The 17,898-nt window shown below is 42.6% G+C and overlaps 1 protein-coding gene across 2 annotated transcripts in view; it reads left to right on the top strand.

The window, feature by feature from the left end:
• Positions 1–17,334, top strand: part of ZNF480 (zinc finger protein 480) — a 95,464-nt gene extending 78,130 nt beyond the window's left edge. Inside the window, exons 6-8 of one of the 2 annotated variants that reach the window (XM_058425032.1) lie at positions 1,736–1,862; positions 2,306–2,434; positions 16,072–17,334. In XM_058425032.1, the coding sequence (XP_058281015.1) occupies positions 1,736–1,862; positions 2,306–2,434; positions 16,072–17,120 (1,305 nt within the window). In that variant the 3' untranslated portion in view covers positions 17,121–17,334. The remainder of the gene's footprint in view (positions 1–1,735; positions 1,863–2,305; positions 2,435–16,071) is intronic. The other variant, XM_058425033.1, reaches the window with a different exon arrangement.
• Positions 17,335–17,898: the final 564 nt, after the last annotated feature.

Raw genomic sequence — 17,898 nt, 5'->3', positions numbered from 1 at the left:
TGTGATTGCCCCACTGCACTCCAGCCTGGGTCAAAAAAAAAAAAAAAGAAAAAGAAAAGAAATACATTTAATACCCCAATAAACCCACCATAAAGTTAAAAAATTGTTAAGTGGGACCATTGTAAGTTGGGGGCTGTCTGTACGTTGTTTCATTTGATCTTCACAATGCTATGAGGTTAGTATTTAATAAATGAGGAAATTGAGGTACAAAGAGGCTAAATAACTTGCTCAAAGTCTCACACATGATAAAGGTGGAGCTGAGATTTGATTCCAGGCATTCTGGCTCCAGAGTCTTTTTGTTGTTGTTTGTTTGAGATGGAGTGTTTCACTCTTGTTGCCCAGGCTGGAGTGCAATGGCGTGATCTCGGTTCACTGCAACCTCTGTCTCCCAGGTTCAAGCAATTCTCCTGCCTCAGCCTCCTGAGTAGCCGGGATTACAGGCGTGCACCACCACGCCTGGCTAATTTTGTATTTTTAGTAGAGACGGGATTTCTCTGTGTTGATCAGGCTGGTCTCGAACTCCCCACCTCAGGTGATCCGCCCATCTTGGCCTCCCAAAGTGCTGTGATTACATGTGTGAGCCACCGCGCCCGGCCAAAACTTGTTTTCAATATGTTCGTATTAGTTAATATGCCTAAATGGCATTCTTTGTCTTGGTTACAATCCTGTCATTTGTTAGTTCTAACAGATCCTGCTTTTTCCTGCCTCCTACCCCCATTTTTTTTTTTCTTGTTTTTTTCCTCTGCTTCTGGTCCCTGCTCAGGCATCCTGTGCAGTGGTAATTGGCTGCAGCACAGACCAGTGCCCTATTCCTGGCCTTAAATTAGAGGAAATGCATCCCACATTTACTGTTGATTATGACGTTTTATAAGATGTTCTTGTTTAATATCATGGTTTTTTTGTTTGTTTGTTTTCCAATTTCATTCTTGGCCTGAGTATTAATTATCTAGTAATTTCTTAAGGTCCTGCTGAGATATTTTCTCTGACCTTTATTTGTTTGTTTATTTTTTGAGATGGAGTCTCGCTTTTGTCGCCCAGGCTGGAGTGCAGTGGCGCAATCTCGGCTCACTGCAACCTCTGCCTCCCAGGTTCAAGCAATTCTACTGCCTCAGCCTCCTGAGTAGCTGGGATTACAGGCGCCCACCACCATGCCTGGCTAATTTTTGTATTTTTAATAGAGAGAGGGTTTCACCATGTTGGCCAGGATGGTCTCAAACTCCTGGCCTCAGGTGATCCATCCGCCTCGGCCTCCCGAAGTGCTGGAGTTACAGACATGAGCCACTGTGCCCAGCCTATTTGTTAAATTAGTGTATAATATTCTTAAATTTTGTATCATGTATCACTGTTTTATTAGTGAAATAAATCAATAAACTCCATTGGGCTTTTGCTAATACCTACATATGTAAATTTTAATGGACAAAAGTGTATTTATAGGCCAGGGTTAGTGGTGCATGCCCATGATCCCACCTTCTCGGGAGGCTGGGGCAGGAATAAACTCTTCCCTTGAACTCAGGAGTTTGAGATCTTTCTGGGCAACCTAGTAAAACCCCATCTGAATTTTTAAAAATACTGCGTATTTTTGAATGTGAGCATTTACTAGAGATTGGAGTTGAAGTTTCTATGTTTTTTAATGATCTGCCATTTTTAATAGCTTAATATTCAAAAATGTTTATAAACTAAATTGAGTACGATTTATACATTTTTAGTGTTGTAAACAATGTGGTCCTCATTTTAGGGACACTTGACATTCATGGACGTGGCCATCGAATTCTCTCAGGAGGAGTGGAAATCCCTGGACCCTGGACAGAGGGCTTTATACAGGGACGTGATGCTGGAGAACTACAGGAACCTGGTCTCCCTGGGTGAGGATAACTTCCCTCCAGAAGCCGGGGTCTGCTCTCATCTATCTTTGCATTTTCTCTTGCGTGCCTCTTGGGAGCCCCTAAATTGCTTAACTGAGGTAGAAACGTTGTTGACGCAGAAATGAAAAGCTCTGTTATGCTCTCTGGATTTGAAATGTGTCCTTTCTTCAGATGTTCTACCCACTTCATAATACATCACTGGGTGGCACCAGATAACCAGTTCTCTGTTTTCTCCCCTGTGCTTACAAGTCAGTAGTTCTTGGAAGAGATCTGAATGTCTACATATTGCAGTATTCCCTAAGCATTCAGAAGGAGCCAGTCTGTGGGTGAACTTGTGAAATATTATTCTTGATCCATTTGCGATATCCCCTCTCTTACCTAAACATAGGGCTTGGGTTTTGGAAATGCCCCAGCACATCTTGTTTCTTTCCTTTTATTAACAGGGGTCTGTCTTCCTGACCTAAGTATTATTTCCATGTTGAAGCAAAGGCGAGAGCCCTTGACTCTGCAAAGTCAAGTTAAAATAGTAAACAATACAGATGGAAGGGAATGTGTCAGAAGCGTGAACACAGGTAAGAGCTCTGACGGGCAGTGTGGAAGCCATAGTTTTTATTTTTTTATTTTTGAGCCAGGGTGTCCACTATGACCCAGGCTGTAGTGCAGTGGCAATCATAGCTCACTGCAGCCTCAAACTCCTGGACTCAAGCAATCCTCCTGCCTTGGCCTCCCAAACTTGTAGATTACAGCCACTGCACCTTGCAAAGCCATACTATTTTTTTTTTTTTTGTCTCACTCTGTTGCCCAGGCTGGAGTGCAGTGGTGTGATCTCGGCTCACTGCAACTTCTGCCTCCCAGGTTCAAGCGATTCTCGTGCCTCAGCCTCCCCAGTAGCTGGGATTACAGGCATGTGTCACCACACCCAGCTAATTTTTGTGTTTTTAGTAGAGACGGAGTTTCACCATGTTGGACAGGCGGGTCTCAAACTCCTGACCTCAAGTGATCTGCCTGCCTCAGCCTCCCAAAGTCCTGGGATTACAGACGTGAGTGAGCCATCACACCCAGCCCATACTAAGTATTAAAGAGTGTGTGGGAAACTCTCCGAAGGTGTGAGAGTTCTGTGAGAAAAGAAAAGTTTAAATCCTAGGCATTCTGAATGGAAATATTTCTTTGCTCTCTCTTGTCACTCAGCTCTATAAATGTGTAATAGTTTCATCTTTTTGCCCTCGAGTGGTGTTGCCGCCCAGAGATAAAAGCAAAGTCTTTATCATGATGGACAGCACCCTGTCATGTGGCTTCTGTGAACTTTTTTTCCATGACTCTGAAGAACACAGGGAGCATTGTTGCCAGGGGTCTCTCCCCTGTGGTCTTTCTTTCTGTACTTGATTCCATCTGATGCTCAGTTTCTGTCCCTATAGGTCAAAGCTGAGGTCTTCATAGACCTGCCCCCTTGACCTATTCATGGTCCACCCCATTTCCTGTACTGGGAAGATGTAATCAGGAAACGGGAAGACATGAGCTACTCTTTTTTGCATCTGGGCCCTGGAAACTACAGGTGCCTCCAGCCCCCTCTGCCTGTTCAGGTCTATTTGGATGGGAGAAAGCCAGTGATTTTCCTATTCTCATGTGCCACTCAGCACAGAGCATTTCACTTCCGGTCACCAAAATGTGTGGGGATTTCTCCCCATCAACAAACAATTTTTCACTGGATCTTTACTAGGTTTTCTATAATTCATTTCTGACACTGTCTAGCTGGAGTTAGAATCAGATCCTACAGGCTAAAGGTTGGGTTCCCGAGCCTGTCGCCCACCTCAGCCACCACTTGCTAGTAGTAGGTCGTCACCTTTCTGTCTGACCAACCAGCTGGAAGTTGGGTTCCCTCGACCCCCTTCTTGGGTTGATTACTTTGCTAGGGTGGCTCACAGAACTCAGTGAAACACTTCGTTAGGTTCACTGGTTCATGATGAAGGACGTTTCTAGGATACAGATGGACAGCCAGATGAGGAGATTCACAGGGCGAGGCATGTGGGAAGATTCACTGGGTGTGCCACCCTCCAGGCACCTACGTGTCTTCAGCATTTGGAAGCTCTCGTGACCCCATAGTTCAGGGATTTTTATGGAGGCTTCATCACGTAGGCGTGATTGATACTAACTCAATCTCCAGCCCCTCTCCTAGAAGATAGTGGGTGGGGCTGACAGTTTCATGCTTCTAAGTATGGCCTGGGCTTTCTGGTGATCAGCCCCATCCAGGGAACCCACAAAGATTGCCTCATTAGAGCAGATCACACTCGCACCACCCAGGACATCTCAAGGTCTTCAGAGCTCTGTGTCAGGAACCGGGGAAGAGACCAATGTATGCATTTCCTCTTATTCCACAAGGCCCCTCAGCCATTCTTCAGTTGTGCTTCATCCACACTTTACTGGTGTGTGTCACAGGGGAGTAGCTGGCTCTTCTGAGATACTTACTCAGCTAAGTGGGGGCAGATAGTCAACAGAAAGACCTTGTATTGGATCCCTAGGTCCCCATGGGGAGCATGGCACAAAATAGCAACCAGATGCTTCTGGTTTTAACACTACCATCATTTGTTCAAAGCACTGTTACTTTCATCTTATACCTTTCCATGTATTATAAATTAACTTGGTTTTTGTATATTTAGCCAGCAGTTCCATATTTCATATAATACTCTTTGTGTTTATTATTTTGTACCTGTAGGGCTATAGTATCAGGGAATGGCCATTGATTTATATATTTTTGAGTGTTGTTTCTTTTTTTTATGCACAGGGTATGCTTCAGCAGGAGATTCTTTTTTTTTTTTTTTTTTTTTTTTTGAGACGGAGTCTCGCTCTGTCGCCCAGGTTGGAGTGCAGTGGCGCAATCTCGGCTCACTGCAAGCTCCGCCTCCTGAGTTCAAGCCATTCTCCTGCCTCAGCCTCCCGAGTAGCTGGGACTACAGGCGCCCACCACCGCGCCCGGCTAATTTTTTGCATTTTTAGTAGAGATGGGGTTTCACTGTGTTAGCCAGGATGGTCTCGATCTCCTGACCTCGTGATCCGCCCGCCTCGGCCTCCCAAAGTGCTGGGATTACAGGCGTGAGCCACTGCGCCTGGCCAGCAGGAGATTCTCTAAAACCTATAGACACTCCAGAAATTTTTGAATAGGAGTTTAAATATTTGTTTTCCTTTGTTTTACCTGACTTAGTAGCTACTATTAAACAACACTTTTGCCAGTTACATTTATTATAGTGTATAATATGGAAATTTTTTATATCTTAAGAATACGCTGTTTTAAAATTGTTGCCATCTTAATCTCAGAAATACCATTACATTGACTTGCCATAATTTGTTATTTAAGACTGAGGGGCAAAACTCAAACCATATCTCCCTCTGTCTGGTCTTGCACCACACAACAATAAACACGGACAACTTATGTCACCAAATGTGAGTTTTTCTTCCACCAATAAGCAATCAGTTCTGCAGTGGATACTTGCTGGGTGCCCTTGAATTCTATTCTGATGCTGTGTACCTGGAGAGCACGTCACATCCCACAGGTTGAGGGCTCAGTCTCCAATACTGCCCTCCTTTCAGACACAGGTCATAAGTCCAGGCCTCTGGAACTTTCGACTAACTGGCTTCAAAAGTTGGGGTTCGCATGGCTCCCTCTTTGGGTTTGATTAATTTGCTAGAGTGGTTCACAGAGCTCATGGTAATACATACTTAACATTTACAGGGTTTACTACACAGCATATTTTAAAGGATCCAGGCCTGGCCATGGTGGCTCACATCTGTAACCCAAGAATTTTTGGAGGCTGAGGTGGGCGGATTACTTGATCCCAGGAGTTTGAGACCAGCAACATAATGAGACATTATCTCTACAAAAACATTTAAAAATTAGCCAGGCATGGTAGTGCATACCTTGTAGTCCCAGCTACTCAAGAGGACTGCTTGAGCCCAGGAGTTTAAGGCTGCAGTGAGCTATGATCACGCCACTGCACTGCAGCCTGGCTGATACAGAGCAAGACCTTATTCCAAATAGATAGAGAAGGATAAATTAACAGATGGAAAGAACATAGGATCAGGTCTGGAAGGGTCCCCAGCACAAGAGCTTCTGTGTCCTGGAGTTGGCTTGTGCCACCCTCCTGGCATGTGTGTGAGTTCCTGCTCACCTTCCTGTCAGCCTCGGGGTGTTCAGCTGTCCAGAAGCTCTCTGAACCCAGTCCTTTTGGGTTTTTATGGAAGCTTTATTATATAATGAAGTTACATGATATAACTTCGTTATTTGTCTTTTTGTCTTTGTATGACTGGCTTATTTCACTTACCAGAGCTTCTTTCAGGTTCATCCATTTTGTAGCATATAAAGACATTTCCATATTTTTTTAGGAACAAAGAATGTTTCTTTTTCTTTCTATTTTTTGAGATGGAGTCCCACTCTGTTGCCCAGGCTGGAGTGCAGTGGCGCGATCTTGGCTCACTGCAACCTCTGCCTCCCAGGTTCAAGCGATTCTCCTGCCTCAGCCTCCTGAGTAGCTGTGACTACAGGCATGTGCCACCATGCCCAGCTAATTTTTGTGTTTTTAGTAGAGATGAGGTTTTACCGTGTTCACCAGGATGGTCTCGATCTCCTGACTTCATGATCCACCCACCTCAGCCTCCAAAAGTGCTGGGATTATAGGCGTGAGCCACGGCGCCTGGCCTCCTTTTTCTATTTCTTAATCAGGTTATTGGTTTTCTGATTTGTAGGAGTTTTATGTATTTTAGATATATAAAATCTTATCAGAGGTATGATTTGCAAATATTTTCTCACATATGGTAGGTTTCCCTTTCACTCTGGTAATTGTTTTCTTCCATCCACAATAGTTGTAGGTCTTGTGGTAGTGCATTTTATGTATTTTTACCTTCTTTCTTGTGTCATCAGTGTCCTATCCAGGGAAGCATTATTGAATCCAACGTTATGAAGCTTTCTACCTGATATTTTCCTAGGAGTTTTATGGTTTTAGGTCTTAGTTTTAGGTCATGAATTGACTGTCAGATAATTTTTGCATACGGCATAATAAGAGTTCTACTTCATTCCCTTCTTGTGGATATCCAGTTTCCTCAGCACTGTTGATAAAGAGACTGTCCTCTCTCATTACATGGTCTTGGCAGCCTTATTGAACATCATTTGACCAAATATTTGAGGGTTTGTTTCTGGCCTGTGTGTTCCAGTCCATTGGCGTATATGTCTGCCTTCATGGCAGTACAGTTCTGTTTTGATGAAGGTAGCATAGTAATAAGTTTAGTAATCATGCAGTGTAACACCTCCAGCTTTCTTTCTTTGAAGTTTGTTTTGCTATTGAGGCACTTGCGTGATATCATAGTAATTTTAGGATGAGTTCATTTATGAAGAAAGCTTCATGGGGATTTTGCTAAAGAGTTCACTGAATCTGTAGATCTCTTTGGCTATTGACATCTTAACCTTAAGACTTACAATCCATAAACATGGGCTGTTTTTGCATTTGTGTATGTCTTCTCTAATTTCTTTCGGCAATTTTTTGTAGATTTCTGTGTACAAATTCTTCCCGTCCTTGCTAAGCTTATTCCCTCCATATTTGGAGGTTTTGCATCTACAGATTCCACAAAATTGCAGATCAGAAATCCATAGGTCATTGGATCTGCACATGTGGATCCCATGGATACGTAGAGCAGACTGTATTTTCAATCCATGGTTAGCTGAATCTGCAGATATAGAAAGCACAAGTATGGAAGGCCTGCAGTAAGGAACTTAGGCATCCACAGATTTTGATATCTGAGAGTGTTTTAGGAAAAACTCTCAAACCATGTTTTCCCTTTGCTCTCACACCACCACAACCATCAGTCAAGACAGAATAAGACTTCCGTGACCGACAGTATAGGAGTTTTTCCCACACACCGAGCAACGGACAAGAGCTGGGTTTCCTACAGTTCAGTTTTGACACTATACCTGGAGATAGTGTCAGATCCCACAGGTTGAGGGCTCAGGGTCAAAGACCTTCCCCCTTTCCCACCAATTACAAGTCTGGGCCTCCAGAACTTCTGACCAACTAGCTTCCAGTTGTGGTTTCTGTCGCCCCTCTTTGGGCTCAATAAATTTTCTAGAGTGTCTCACAGAACTCACAGGAACACTTACTTATGTTTGCCAGTTTATTATAAAGGCTACTGAAAAGGATACAGATGAAGAGACCTGTAGGGCAAGGTATGGGGGAAGGGGCGTGGAGCTTCTATGCCCTCCCTGCGACCAGCATCCAGGAAGCTCCGTGTGTTCAGCCATCTGGAAGCTCTCTAAATGCAGTCCTCTTGGATTTTTATGGAAACCTTATTATGTCAGCATTCTTTCCCCCAGACATAAAGCAGGACCCTCTCTGGGGAGGTCTTAAGACCTATAATCAGAAAGATGGGAGAAGATTAAAGTCCTGCCTTGGGGCGGGTGAATAGGGCAGGAAAAGGTTGGAGAGGTTCTGCTTCCTGAGTTCTGCCCTGGGGCCTACCATACCCAACACTGTAACAGAAGACTGTAGCAAGGGCTATGGGATTTATGAGTCAGGAACTGCAGATAAAAGCAAATATATATGTATACCATAACACCACACAGGGGTTCCTGGAACCAGTCTTCCCTGGACACCAAGGGACAGCTATATTCTGAATAGAAATAATGCAACATGGGCTTTCTTTTTTCTTTCTTTTTTTTTTTTATTTTTGGAGATGGAGTTTCGCTCTTGTTGCCCAGGCTGGAGTGCAATGGCGCGATCTCGGCTCACCGCAACCTCTGCCTCCCAGGTTCAAGCAATTCTCCTACCTCAGCCTCCCGAATAGCTGGGATTACAGGCATGCACCACCACGCCCAGCTAATTTTGTATTTTTAGTAGAGACGGGGTTTCTCCATGTTGAGGCTGGTCTCGAACTCTTGACCTCAGGTGATCCGCCCACCTGGGCCTCCCAAAGTGCTGAGATTACAGGCGTGAGCCACCGCGCCCGGCCAGGGCTTTCTTTTTTCTTTTTTCCTAATTATGAAGGAAAAGCCTTCATTATTCAACACTGAGTATGATGTTACCTTTTGGCTTTTTATATAAGGCTTCTGTTATGTAAAGTAGATTCCTCGTATTCCTAATGTGTAGAGTGTTTCTATCATCAGTAGTTGTTGACGTTTTTCAAATGTTTTTTCTGCATCCAATGAGCCTATCAAGTGGGTTTTTGTTTTTATTCTGTTTTTGTGGAGTATTGCAGGTGATTGATGTTCCTAAGTTGCAACATCCTTGCATTCCAGGAGTAACTTTCACATGATCACAGTGTGTGGTCCATTTTAATATACTCTGAACTTGCTTGCTAGCATTTTATTGTGGATATTTGCATTAGATTGATGAGGAATATTGCTCTGTAGTTTTCTTAGAGCCTTTGGGTGCCTTTTCTGTCAGGGTAACACTAGCCTCATTGAATGAGTGAGGGAGGGTTTTGTCCATCACATGGAAAATTTTTAACAGTGTTGCTGTTAAATCCTTTTTCAGTATTTGATAGAGTTTTACAGTGAAGTCATCTGGTTCATTACTTGTTTTTGTTAGTAGTTATTTGATAACTAATTCAATCTCCTTATTTGTTACTCGTCTTAGTGTTTCTGCTTATTCATGTGTAAGTCTTGGTGAGCAGTGTGTATCTAGAAATTCATCCACCATTGTTGGGACACAGTTGTACAATCTCATTTTCTTTTTTTTTTTTTTTTTCGAGACAGAGTCTCGCTCTTGTTGCCGAGGCTGGAGTGCACTGGCGCGATCTCGGCTCACTGCAACCTCTGCCTCCCGAGTTCCCTCAGCCTCCCGAGTAGCTGGGATTACAGGCACGCACCACCAGGCCTGGCTAATTTTTTGTATTTTTAGTAGAGATGGGGTTTCACCATGGCCAGGCTGCTCTTGAACTCCTGACCTCAGGAGATCCACCCACCTTGGCCTCCTAAAGTGCTGGAATGACAGGCGTGAGCCACTGCGCCCGGCCACAATCTCATTTTCTACAATTCAGTTTTATTTCTAATGTCTTCTATTCCATTTCTAAGTTTACTTATTTGAGGCTTACGCTTCATTTTTGTTTTGTTGTTTGTTTATCTAGCTAAGGGTTTGTCAATCTTTTTAAAATTTATTTTAATTTAAAAAATCTTTTTTCAAAAGAGACAGAGGTCTCACTATGTTGCTCAGGCTGATCTTAAACTCCTGAGCTCAAGTGATCCTCCTGCCTTGCCCTCCCGAAGTGCTAGGATTACAGGCATGAAACACCACACCCAACTGTCAATTTTCTTATCATTCAAAGTATGAGCTTGCAGTTTCATGACTTTAGTGTTTCTCTATTCTGTTTTCTTTGTTTTCTAATCTTAATTTTTTATTTCTGCTACCTTTGTATTTAGTTTGTTTTTTTTTTTGTCATACTTCATTGAGGTATAAAGTTAGATTGTTTACATGTAACTTTATTTATTTATTTTAGTCATGGGGTCTCAGTCTGTCTCCCACATTGGAGTGCAGTGGTGCAATCATAGCTCACTTCGACCACAAACTCCTAGGCTAAAGTAATTCTCTTACCTCAGCCTCCTGAGTAGCTAGGACTACAGGTGCATGGCACTGTGCCTTGCTAACTAAAAAATAAATAAGCCAGCACTGTGGCTCACACCTGTAGGGATCACACTGTGGGATTATGCCTGTAATCCCAGCACTTTGGGAGGCCGAGGCAGGTGGATCACCTGAGGTCAGGAGTTCAAGACCAGTCTGGCCAACATGGTAAAACCCCGTCTCTACTAAAAATACAAAAATTAGCTGGGCATGGTGGCACACGTCTGTAGTCCCAGCTACTGGGGAGGCTGAGGCAGGAGAATCAGTTGAACCCGGGAGGCGGAGGTTGCAGTGAGCTGAGATCGCACCACTGCACTCCAGCCTGGCAACAGAGCAACACTCCATCTCAAAAATAAATAAATAAATTTTGTAGAGATGGTGTCTTGTATTGTTGCCTGTGCTGGTCTGCAACTCCTGGCTTCAAGTACTCCTCCTGCCTCAAACTCCCAAGTGCCGGGATTACAGATGTGAGCCATTGTGCCCGGCCATTTGTTTATTTTTAATGTAAGCACACATTTTTGTTGCATTTTATAAGTTCTGATGTGTTCTGTTTTCGTTTCCTTTTCTATCAAGATATTTTAAAAATCAGCTTGTGGTTTCTTTTTTGACCTATTGGATTTTTAGGTGTGTTGTTTAATTTGGACATATTTGTGGGTTTTACATTTTTTTCTGTTAATTTTGTTTTATTACATTATAATGGGAATCAGTAATTTATAGACTTCTAAATGTTTAAAAATTTGTTTTGTGTCATAACATGAGGTCCATCCTGGAAATTGTTCCATGGGCACTTCCGAAAAATTTGTATTCTGCTGTGTTTAGGTGATGTGTTCTGTATACGTCTGTCATATCTAATGAGGCTATAGTGATGTTTGAGTCCTCTGTTTTATTCTTCTTCTCTTTGATTTTTATGTATGTATGTATGTATGTATTTATTTATTTATTTTTATTTTTTAGTTTTAAGGAGCAGGGAGTTTAATAGGCAAGAAAGAAGGGGGAAGAAAGAAAGAAGCTCCCCTGTGCAGAGACAGAGTGAGGGGGGCTCCAAAGCCAAGAGACAGAACCCCCTTCTCTTTGGTTCTATCCTTTTTTTAAAATTTTTTGAGACATAGTCTCAAAAGCCTACCCAGGCTGGAAGACAATGGTGTGATCTCAGCTCACTGCAGCCTCCACCTCCCAGGTTCAAGTGATTCTTATGCCTCAGCCACCCGAGTAGCTAGGATTACTAGAATGCACCACCACATCCAGCTAATTTTTGTAGTTTTAATAGAGATGGGGTTTCGCCATGTTGGCCAGGCTGGTCTCGAACTCCTGGCCTCAAGTGATCCTCCTGCCTCAGCCTCCCAAAGTGCTGGGATTACAGGTGTGAGCCACCCTGCCTGGTCACCTGGTTCTATCCATTTTTGAAAATGAAGTATTGAAGTCTACTACTATATTGTGGAGCTATCTATTTCTCCTTTGAATTTTGTGAATGTTTCCATCCTATGCTTAGGGGCTGTGACATTTGGTGCCTATATATTTAAGTTGTTTTATCTTCTTGCTGAATTGAACCCTTCATCATTTTATAATAACTTTTCTTTCTTATAATGGTTATTGAGTAAACGTCTGTTCTCTTTGATTTTAATATAGACACCTCTGCGCTCTGCTGGTTACTATTTGCATGGAATATCCTTCTCTATCCTTTCAGTTTCAGCCAGCATATGTCTTAAGAGTTAAAGGGAGTCTGTTGTGGATAGGATTTAGTTGGATCTTGTTTTGTTCTGATTCCGATGGGAAATCATTTGGATTTCACATACTCATAGAGAAGGCCTTAATATTGCCATCTTTTCACATATTATCTGTAGATTTTGTAACATCTTGTAGATTTTTTTGTCTTTCATTTTTCCCTTACTGCCTGCTTTTGTATTTTGTTGGTTTTTTAATCGTGACATGCTTTGATCCCCTTCTCATCTCCTCTGGTGTATGTTTGTAGATTTTCCTTTTGTGGTTAAGATTGAAGTTACATAAAACATTGTAACAATAAAACATTATTTTAAAATGTTAACAACTTAACCTTGATTATGTACCGAAAGCATTACATTATAGCTGTGCCATTTGTTATTGTGCCAGAAATTCCTTCTATATATGTTATATTCCCATTAACACATTTTAGGGCTTTTTGAATAATTTTGCCTTTGAAATGCTAGGAAAGAAAAGCCAAATTACAAATGAAAAGTACAATAATGCATGTTTTTTTGTTTGTTTTCTTTTTTAATTTTTTTCTCATACAGTGTCACTCTCAGGATACTATGTTTCCATATTTGATCATTTATTGACCTTTAATGGAGAACTTCATATTTTCATTTGGGTTAGAAGTACTGTCTGGGGTCCATTTATTTGCTTTTGAAGGATTCCCTTTAGCATTTCTTGTCAGACAGTTCCAAAGTACTAATTATCTTCCTCAGCTCTTCTTTATTCAGGAACGTCTAAATTTCTCCTTTATTTCTGCAAGCAAGTTTTGCTGAATATAGTATTCTTGGTTTTTTGTTTGTTTGTTTGAGAAGGAGTCTTGCTCTGTCGCCTAGGCTAGAGTGCAGTGGCGCGATCTTGGCTCACTGCAACCTCCGCACCCTGCCTTCCCCCATGCCAGATTCAAGCGATTCTCCTGCCTCAGCCTCCCAAGTAGCTGGGATTACAGGCATGTGCCACACGCCCAGCTAATTTTTGTGTTTTTAGCAGAGACGAGGTTTCACCATGTTGGCCAGGCTGGTCTTGAACTTCTGACCTCAGGTCATCAATCCACCTCAGCCTCCCAAAGTGGTAGGATTACAGGTATGAGCCACTGCACCCAGCTGTATTTTTTTTTTTTCTTTAAGCACTTTCAATGTATCATCGTCTTATTGCCTTCTAGCCTGCAAGTTTTCTGCTGGAAAACGCACATAGTCTCATATAGTTCTCTTATATATTACAAGTCTCTTTTATGTTCCTGCTGTCCAGGTGTATCTTTTTCTTTGACTTTTGATAATTTGTTTGTAATGTGTCTCTGTATGAATGTCCTGTGGTTAATTTTAGTTAGAATGGCCAAGCTTCTTGAATTTCTTTATCCGGTTCTTTCCTCAGATTTGGGATGTTTTAGACATTATTTCTTTTTCTTTCTTTTTTTAAGACAGGGTCTCGCTTGGTCACCCAGGCTGGAGTGTAGTGGCACGATCTCGGCGCACAGCAATCCCTGCCTCCGGGGTTCAAGTGATTCTTGTGCCTCAGCCACCCAAGTAGCTGGAATTACAGGCGTGCGCCACCACGCCTGGCTAATTGTTGAATTTTTAGTAGAGGGAGAGTTTCACCATGTTGGCCAGGCTGATCTCGAACTCCTGGCCTCAGGTGATCCGCCTGCCTCAACCTCCTAAAGTGCTGCATTACAAGCATGATCCACTGCGCCTGGCCTAGACATTATTTCTTGAATTGCAATTTTTGATCCTCTGTCTTATGAACCTCCAATAGTTTGTATATGGTTCTGCTTGACAGCATCCCAAAAATCTGTTGGGGTTTGTTTGCTTTTCTTTGTCATTTTTTTCTTTCTGCTTTTTACAGCTGATATTTCGAGTATCCTATCTTTAATTTGCTCATTCATCTCTGTGTCTTATTTAGTTTGCTGTTGAAACTGCTAGTGAATTTTTACTTCATTGTATTTCAGCTCCAGAATGTGTGTTTTTTTAAAAATAGTTTCTCTGAGACCATGCATGGTGGCTCATGCCTGTAATCCCAGCACTTTGGGAGGCCGAGGCGGGCGGATCACGATGTCAGGAGTTCGAGACCAGCCTGACCAACATGGTGAAACTCTGTGTCTACTAAAAATACAAAAATTAGCTGGGCGTGGAGGTGCACACCTGTAATCCCAGCTACTCAGGAGGCTGAGGCAGGAGAATCACTTGAACCCAGGAGGTGGAGGTTGCAGTGAGCTGAGATTGTGCCACTGCACTCCAGCCTCATGACAGTGAGACTCCGTCTCAGAAAAAAAAAAAGTTTCTCTTTTGATTGATATTTTCCTTATTTTTATGTATTGTTTTCCTGATTTCACTTAGTCTTTTAGCTCATGAAGCATTTTTTTTTGGAGACAGGGTCACACTGTGTTGCTCAGTCTGGAGTGCAGTGGCATGATCATGGCTCACTGCAGCCTCAACCTCCTGGGCTCAAGGGTTTCTCCCACCTCAGCCTCCCTAGCAGCTGGGACTACAGGCCCATGCCACAATGCCCAGCTAAATGTTTTGACTTTTAGTAGAGATGAGGTCTTGCTCTGTCACCCAGTGCTCTGTCACCCAGGCTGTTCTTGAACTCCTGTGCTCACACAGTCCTCCCGCCCCAGCCTCCCAAAGTAGTGGGATTACAGGCATGAACCACCACACCCTGCCTCATTAAACATCCCCTTTTTTTTTTTGGAGAAGGAGTCTCACTCTGTCACCCAGGCTGGAGTGCAGTGGCACGATCTCGGCTCACTGCAACCTCCACCTCCTGGGTTCAAGCAATTCTCCTGCTTCAGCCTCCTGAGTAGCTGGGACTACAGGCACATGCCACCACACCTGGCTAATTTTTTGTATTTTAGTAGAGATGGGATTTCACCATGTTGCCCAGGCTGGTCTTGAACTCCTGAGCTCAGGCAATCCACCCACCTTGGCCTCCCAAACTGCTGGGATTACAGGTGTGAACCACCATGCCCAGCCTATCATTAAACATCTTAAAGCATTTGCTTTAAGTATTTTTCAAGTAATTCACAAGATTGGTTTCTGAAGATTTATACATTTATTTATTATTATTTGGTCCTTTTAGCCATATTTCCCTATCCTTTTGTAGGCCTTGTACCTCTTATTTTAGATTTGGTAAAACTAAACTACTTCTTTCAGTTCTTTTATATAAGAATTGTGGGCCGGGCGCGGTGGCTCACGCCTGTAATCCCAGCACTTTGGGAGACCAAGGCAGGCAGATTGCCTGAGGTTGGGAGTTTGAGACCAGTCTGGCCAACATGGTCAAACCCCGTCTCTACTAAAAATACAAAAAAATTAGATGAACGTGGTTGCGTGCGCCTGTAGTTCCAGCTACTTGGGAGGCTGATGCAGGGGAATTGCTTGCGGAGGTTGCAGTGAGCTGAGGTGGCACCACTGCACTCCAGCCTGGGGCAACAGAGAGAGACTCCATCAAAAAAAAAAAAAAAGAATTGCGACAGGGAGACCTTTCCCAATTACCCTGTTGTAAAGGGTGTGGGAACACCTCACTCCTGGGGATGTGTCTTTCCTAGCTTTATGCATATACGATACTATTACTAATGTCTATACAACTGCTCTTAAATGTCTTATTTTCTCTAAGAGGCTCATCTCTGCTTTTTCTGAGAAGCTTTGTTTCTGTTCCATTTTTCTGCCCTTAATCTTTCTCAAAGTCACCCATAATTCTCCCGAGTCCTGCAGATTCCCCACTGCTCCAATGCATCACGTCACCCCCTTGTGTTTTCAGCTCTCACAATGTGACACACAAAGTATGCCGATACTTCTTCCAGTGTCTGAGTTGGGTGAGGCTGATTCTAGTGCCTCCACCAGACTGTAAACATGCCAGAATCATGGGTTCATATTCTACTCTTTCTTCTTTTCTAGGGAGGAGCTGTATATTGGGAAGCAATGCAGAAAGCAAGCCTATTAAAAATCAACTTGGATTAACCCTTGAGTCACATCTGTCTGAATTGCAGCTGTTTCAAGCCGGAAGGAAAATTTACAGAAGCAATCAAGTTGAAAAGTTTACAAACCATCGTTCCTCAGTTTCACCACTTCAAAAAATTTCTTCTAGTTTCACAACACACATTTTTAATAAATATAGAAATGATCTTATTGATTTCCCATTACTCCCACAAGAAGAGAAAGCATACATTAGAGGAAAATCTTATGAACGTAGTGAAGATGGTGAAGTTTTTAGAGTCCCTACAAGCCTTACTACTACTGCAGAGAAACCTTACAAGTGTACTGAATGTGGCAAGGTCTTCAGTCGCAATTCACACCTTGTAGAACATTGGAGAATTCATACTGGACAGAAGCCTTACAAATGTAGTGAATGTGACAAGGTGTTTAATCGCAATTCAAACCTTGCACGACATCAAAGAATTCATACTGGAGAGAAGCCTCACAAATGTAACGAATGTGGCAAAGCATTTAGAGAGTGTTCAGGACTTATTACCCATCTTGTAATCCACACTGGAGAGAAACCTTACAAATGTAATGAGTGTGGCAAGAACTTCAGGCACAAATTTTCTCTAACCAATCATCAGAGAAGTCACACGGCGGAAAAACCTTACAAATGTAAGGAATGTGGCAAGGTCTTTAGTCTGCTTTCATACCTTGCACGGCATCAAATAATTCATAGTACAGAGAAGCCCTACAAATGTAACGAATGTGGAAGAGCATTTCGCAAGCGTCCGGGCCTTATGGCCCATCTTCTAATCCATACTGGAGAGAAACCTTACAAATGTAATGAATGTGACAAAGTCTTTGGGCGCAAATTATACCTAACCAACCATCAGAGAATTCATACTGGAGAGAGACCTTACAAGTGTAATGCGTGTGGCAAGGTCTTCAATCAAAATCCACACCTTTCACGACATCGGAAAATTCATGCTGGAGAGAATTCACTGCATACCTTACAGATGCAATGAATGTGGCAAAGTCTTTAGTTACAGTTCACACCTAGCACAGCATTGGAGGACCCAGGAGAAAAACCTTACAAATATCATGAATGTGGCAAAGAATTTAGTTTGCATTCAAGCCTCATCACTCATCTCTTGATCCACACTGAAAGGAAACTCTGCAAATGTAAAGTTAATAACATATATATAAATAATCTATAAAGAGAGAACAGTTATATCAGAATAGAGCATTTAATGAAGACTACCAGTATAGCATATTCTTGAGTAGGATTCACATTTAACTGCTGGCCCTATAATGCGTAACTCTTCGATTTAGAATGTACATACTTCTCATGTTTTAAGTAATAAAGTTTAAAGTTTTTTTTCTTTTTTCTTTTTTTTTTGAGACCAAGTCTCGCCGTATCACCCAGGCTGGAGTGTAGTGGCACGATCTTGGCTCACTGTAACCTCCGTCTCCCGGGTTCAAGCGATTCTCCTGCCTCAACCTCCTGAGTAGCTGGGATTACAGGCATGCGCCGCTACTGCCCGGCTAATTTTTGTATTTTTAGTCGAGATGGGGTTTCCCCATGTTGGCCAGGCTGGTCTCAAACTCCTGACCTCAAGTGATCCACTGGCCTTTGCCTCCCAAAGTGCTGGGATTATAGGTGTGAGCCACAGTGCCCGGCCTAGTTTAAACTTTTCTTAGTGTGAATGAATCACATCCTTTCTACCAACATTGTTTAATCTTACCTCAGGAGGATACTTTATAATAGAGAATAATGTCCCATTAGGATTTTAAGGTTGAAGC

This window comes from Hylobates moloch, unplaced genomic scaffold (genome assembly GCF_009828535.3).
Source record: "Hylobates moloch isolate HMO894 unplaced genomic scaffold, HMol_V3 SCAFFOLD_12, whole genome shotgun sequence".
NCBI classification, from domain to species: Eukaryota; Metazoa; Chordata; class Mammalia; order Primates; family Hylobatidae; genus Hylobates; species Hylobates moloch.
The sequence above is the reverse complement of the archived record's forward strand: the minus strand, read 5'-3'. Positions and strand labels throughout refer to the sequence as shown.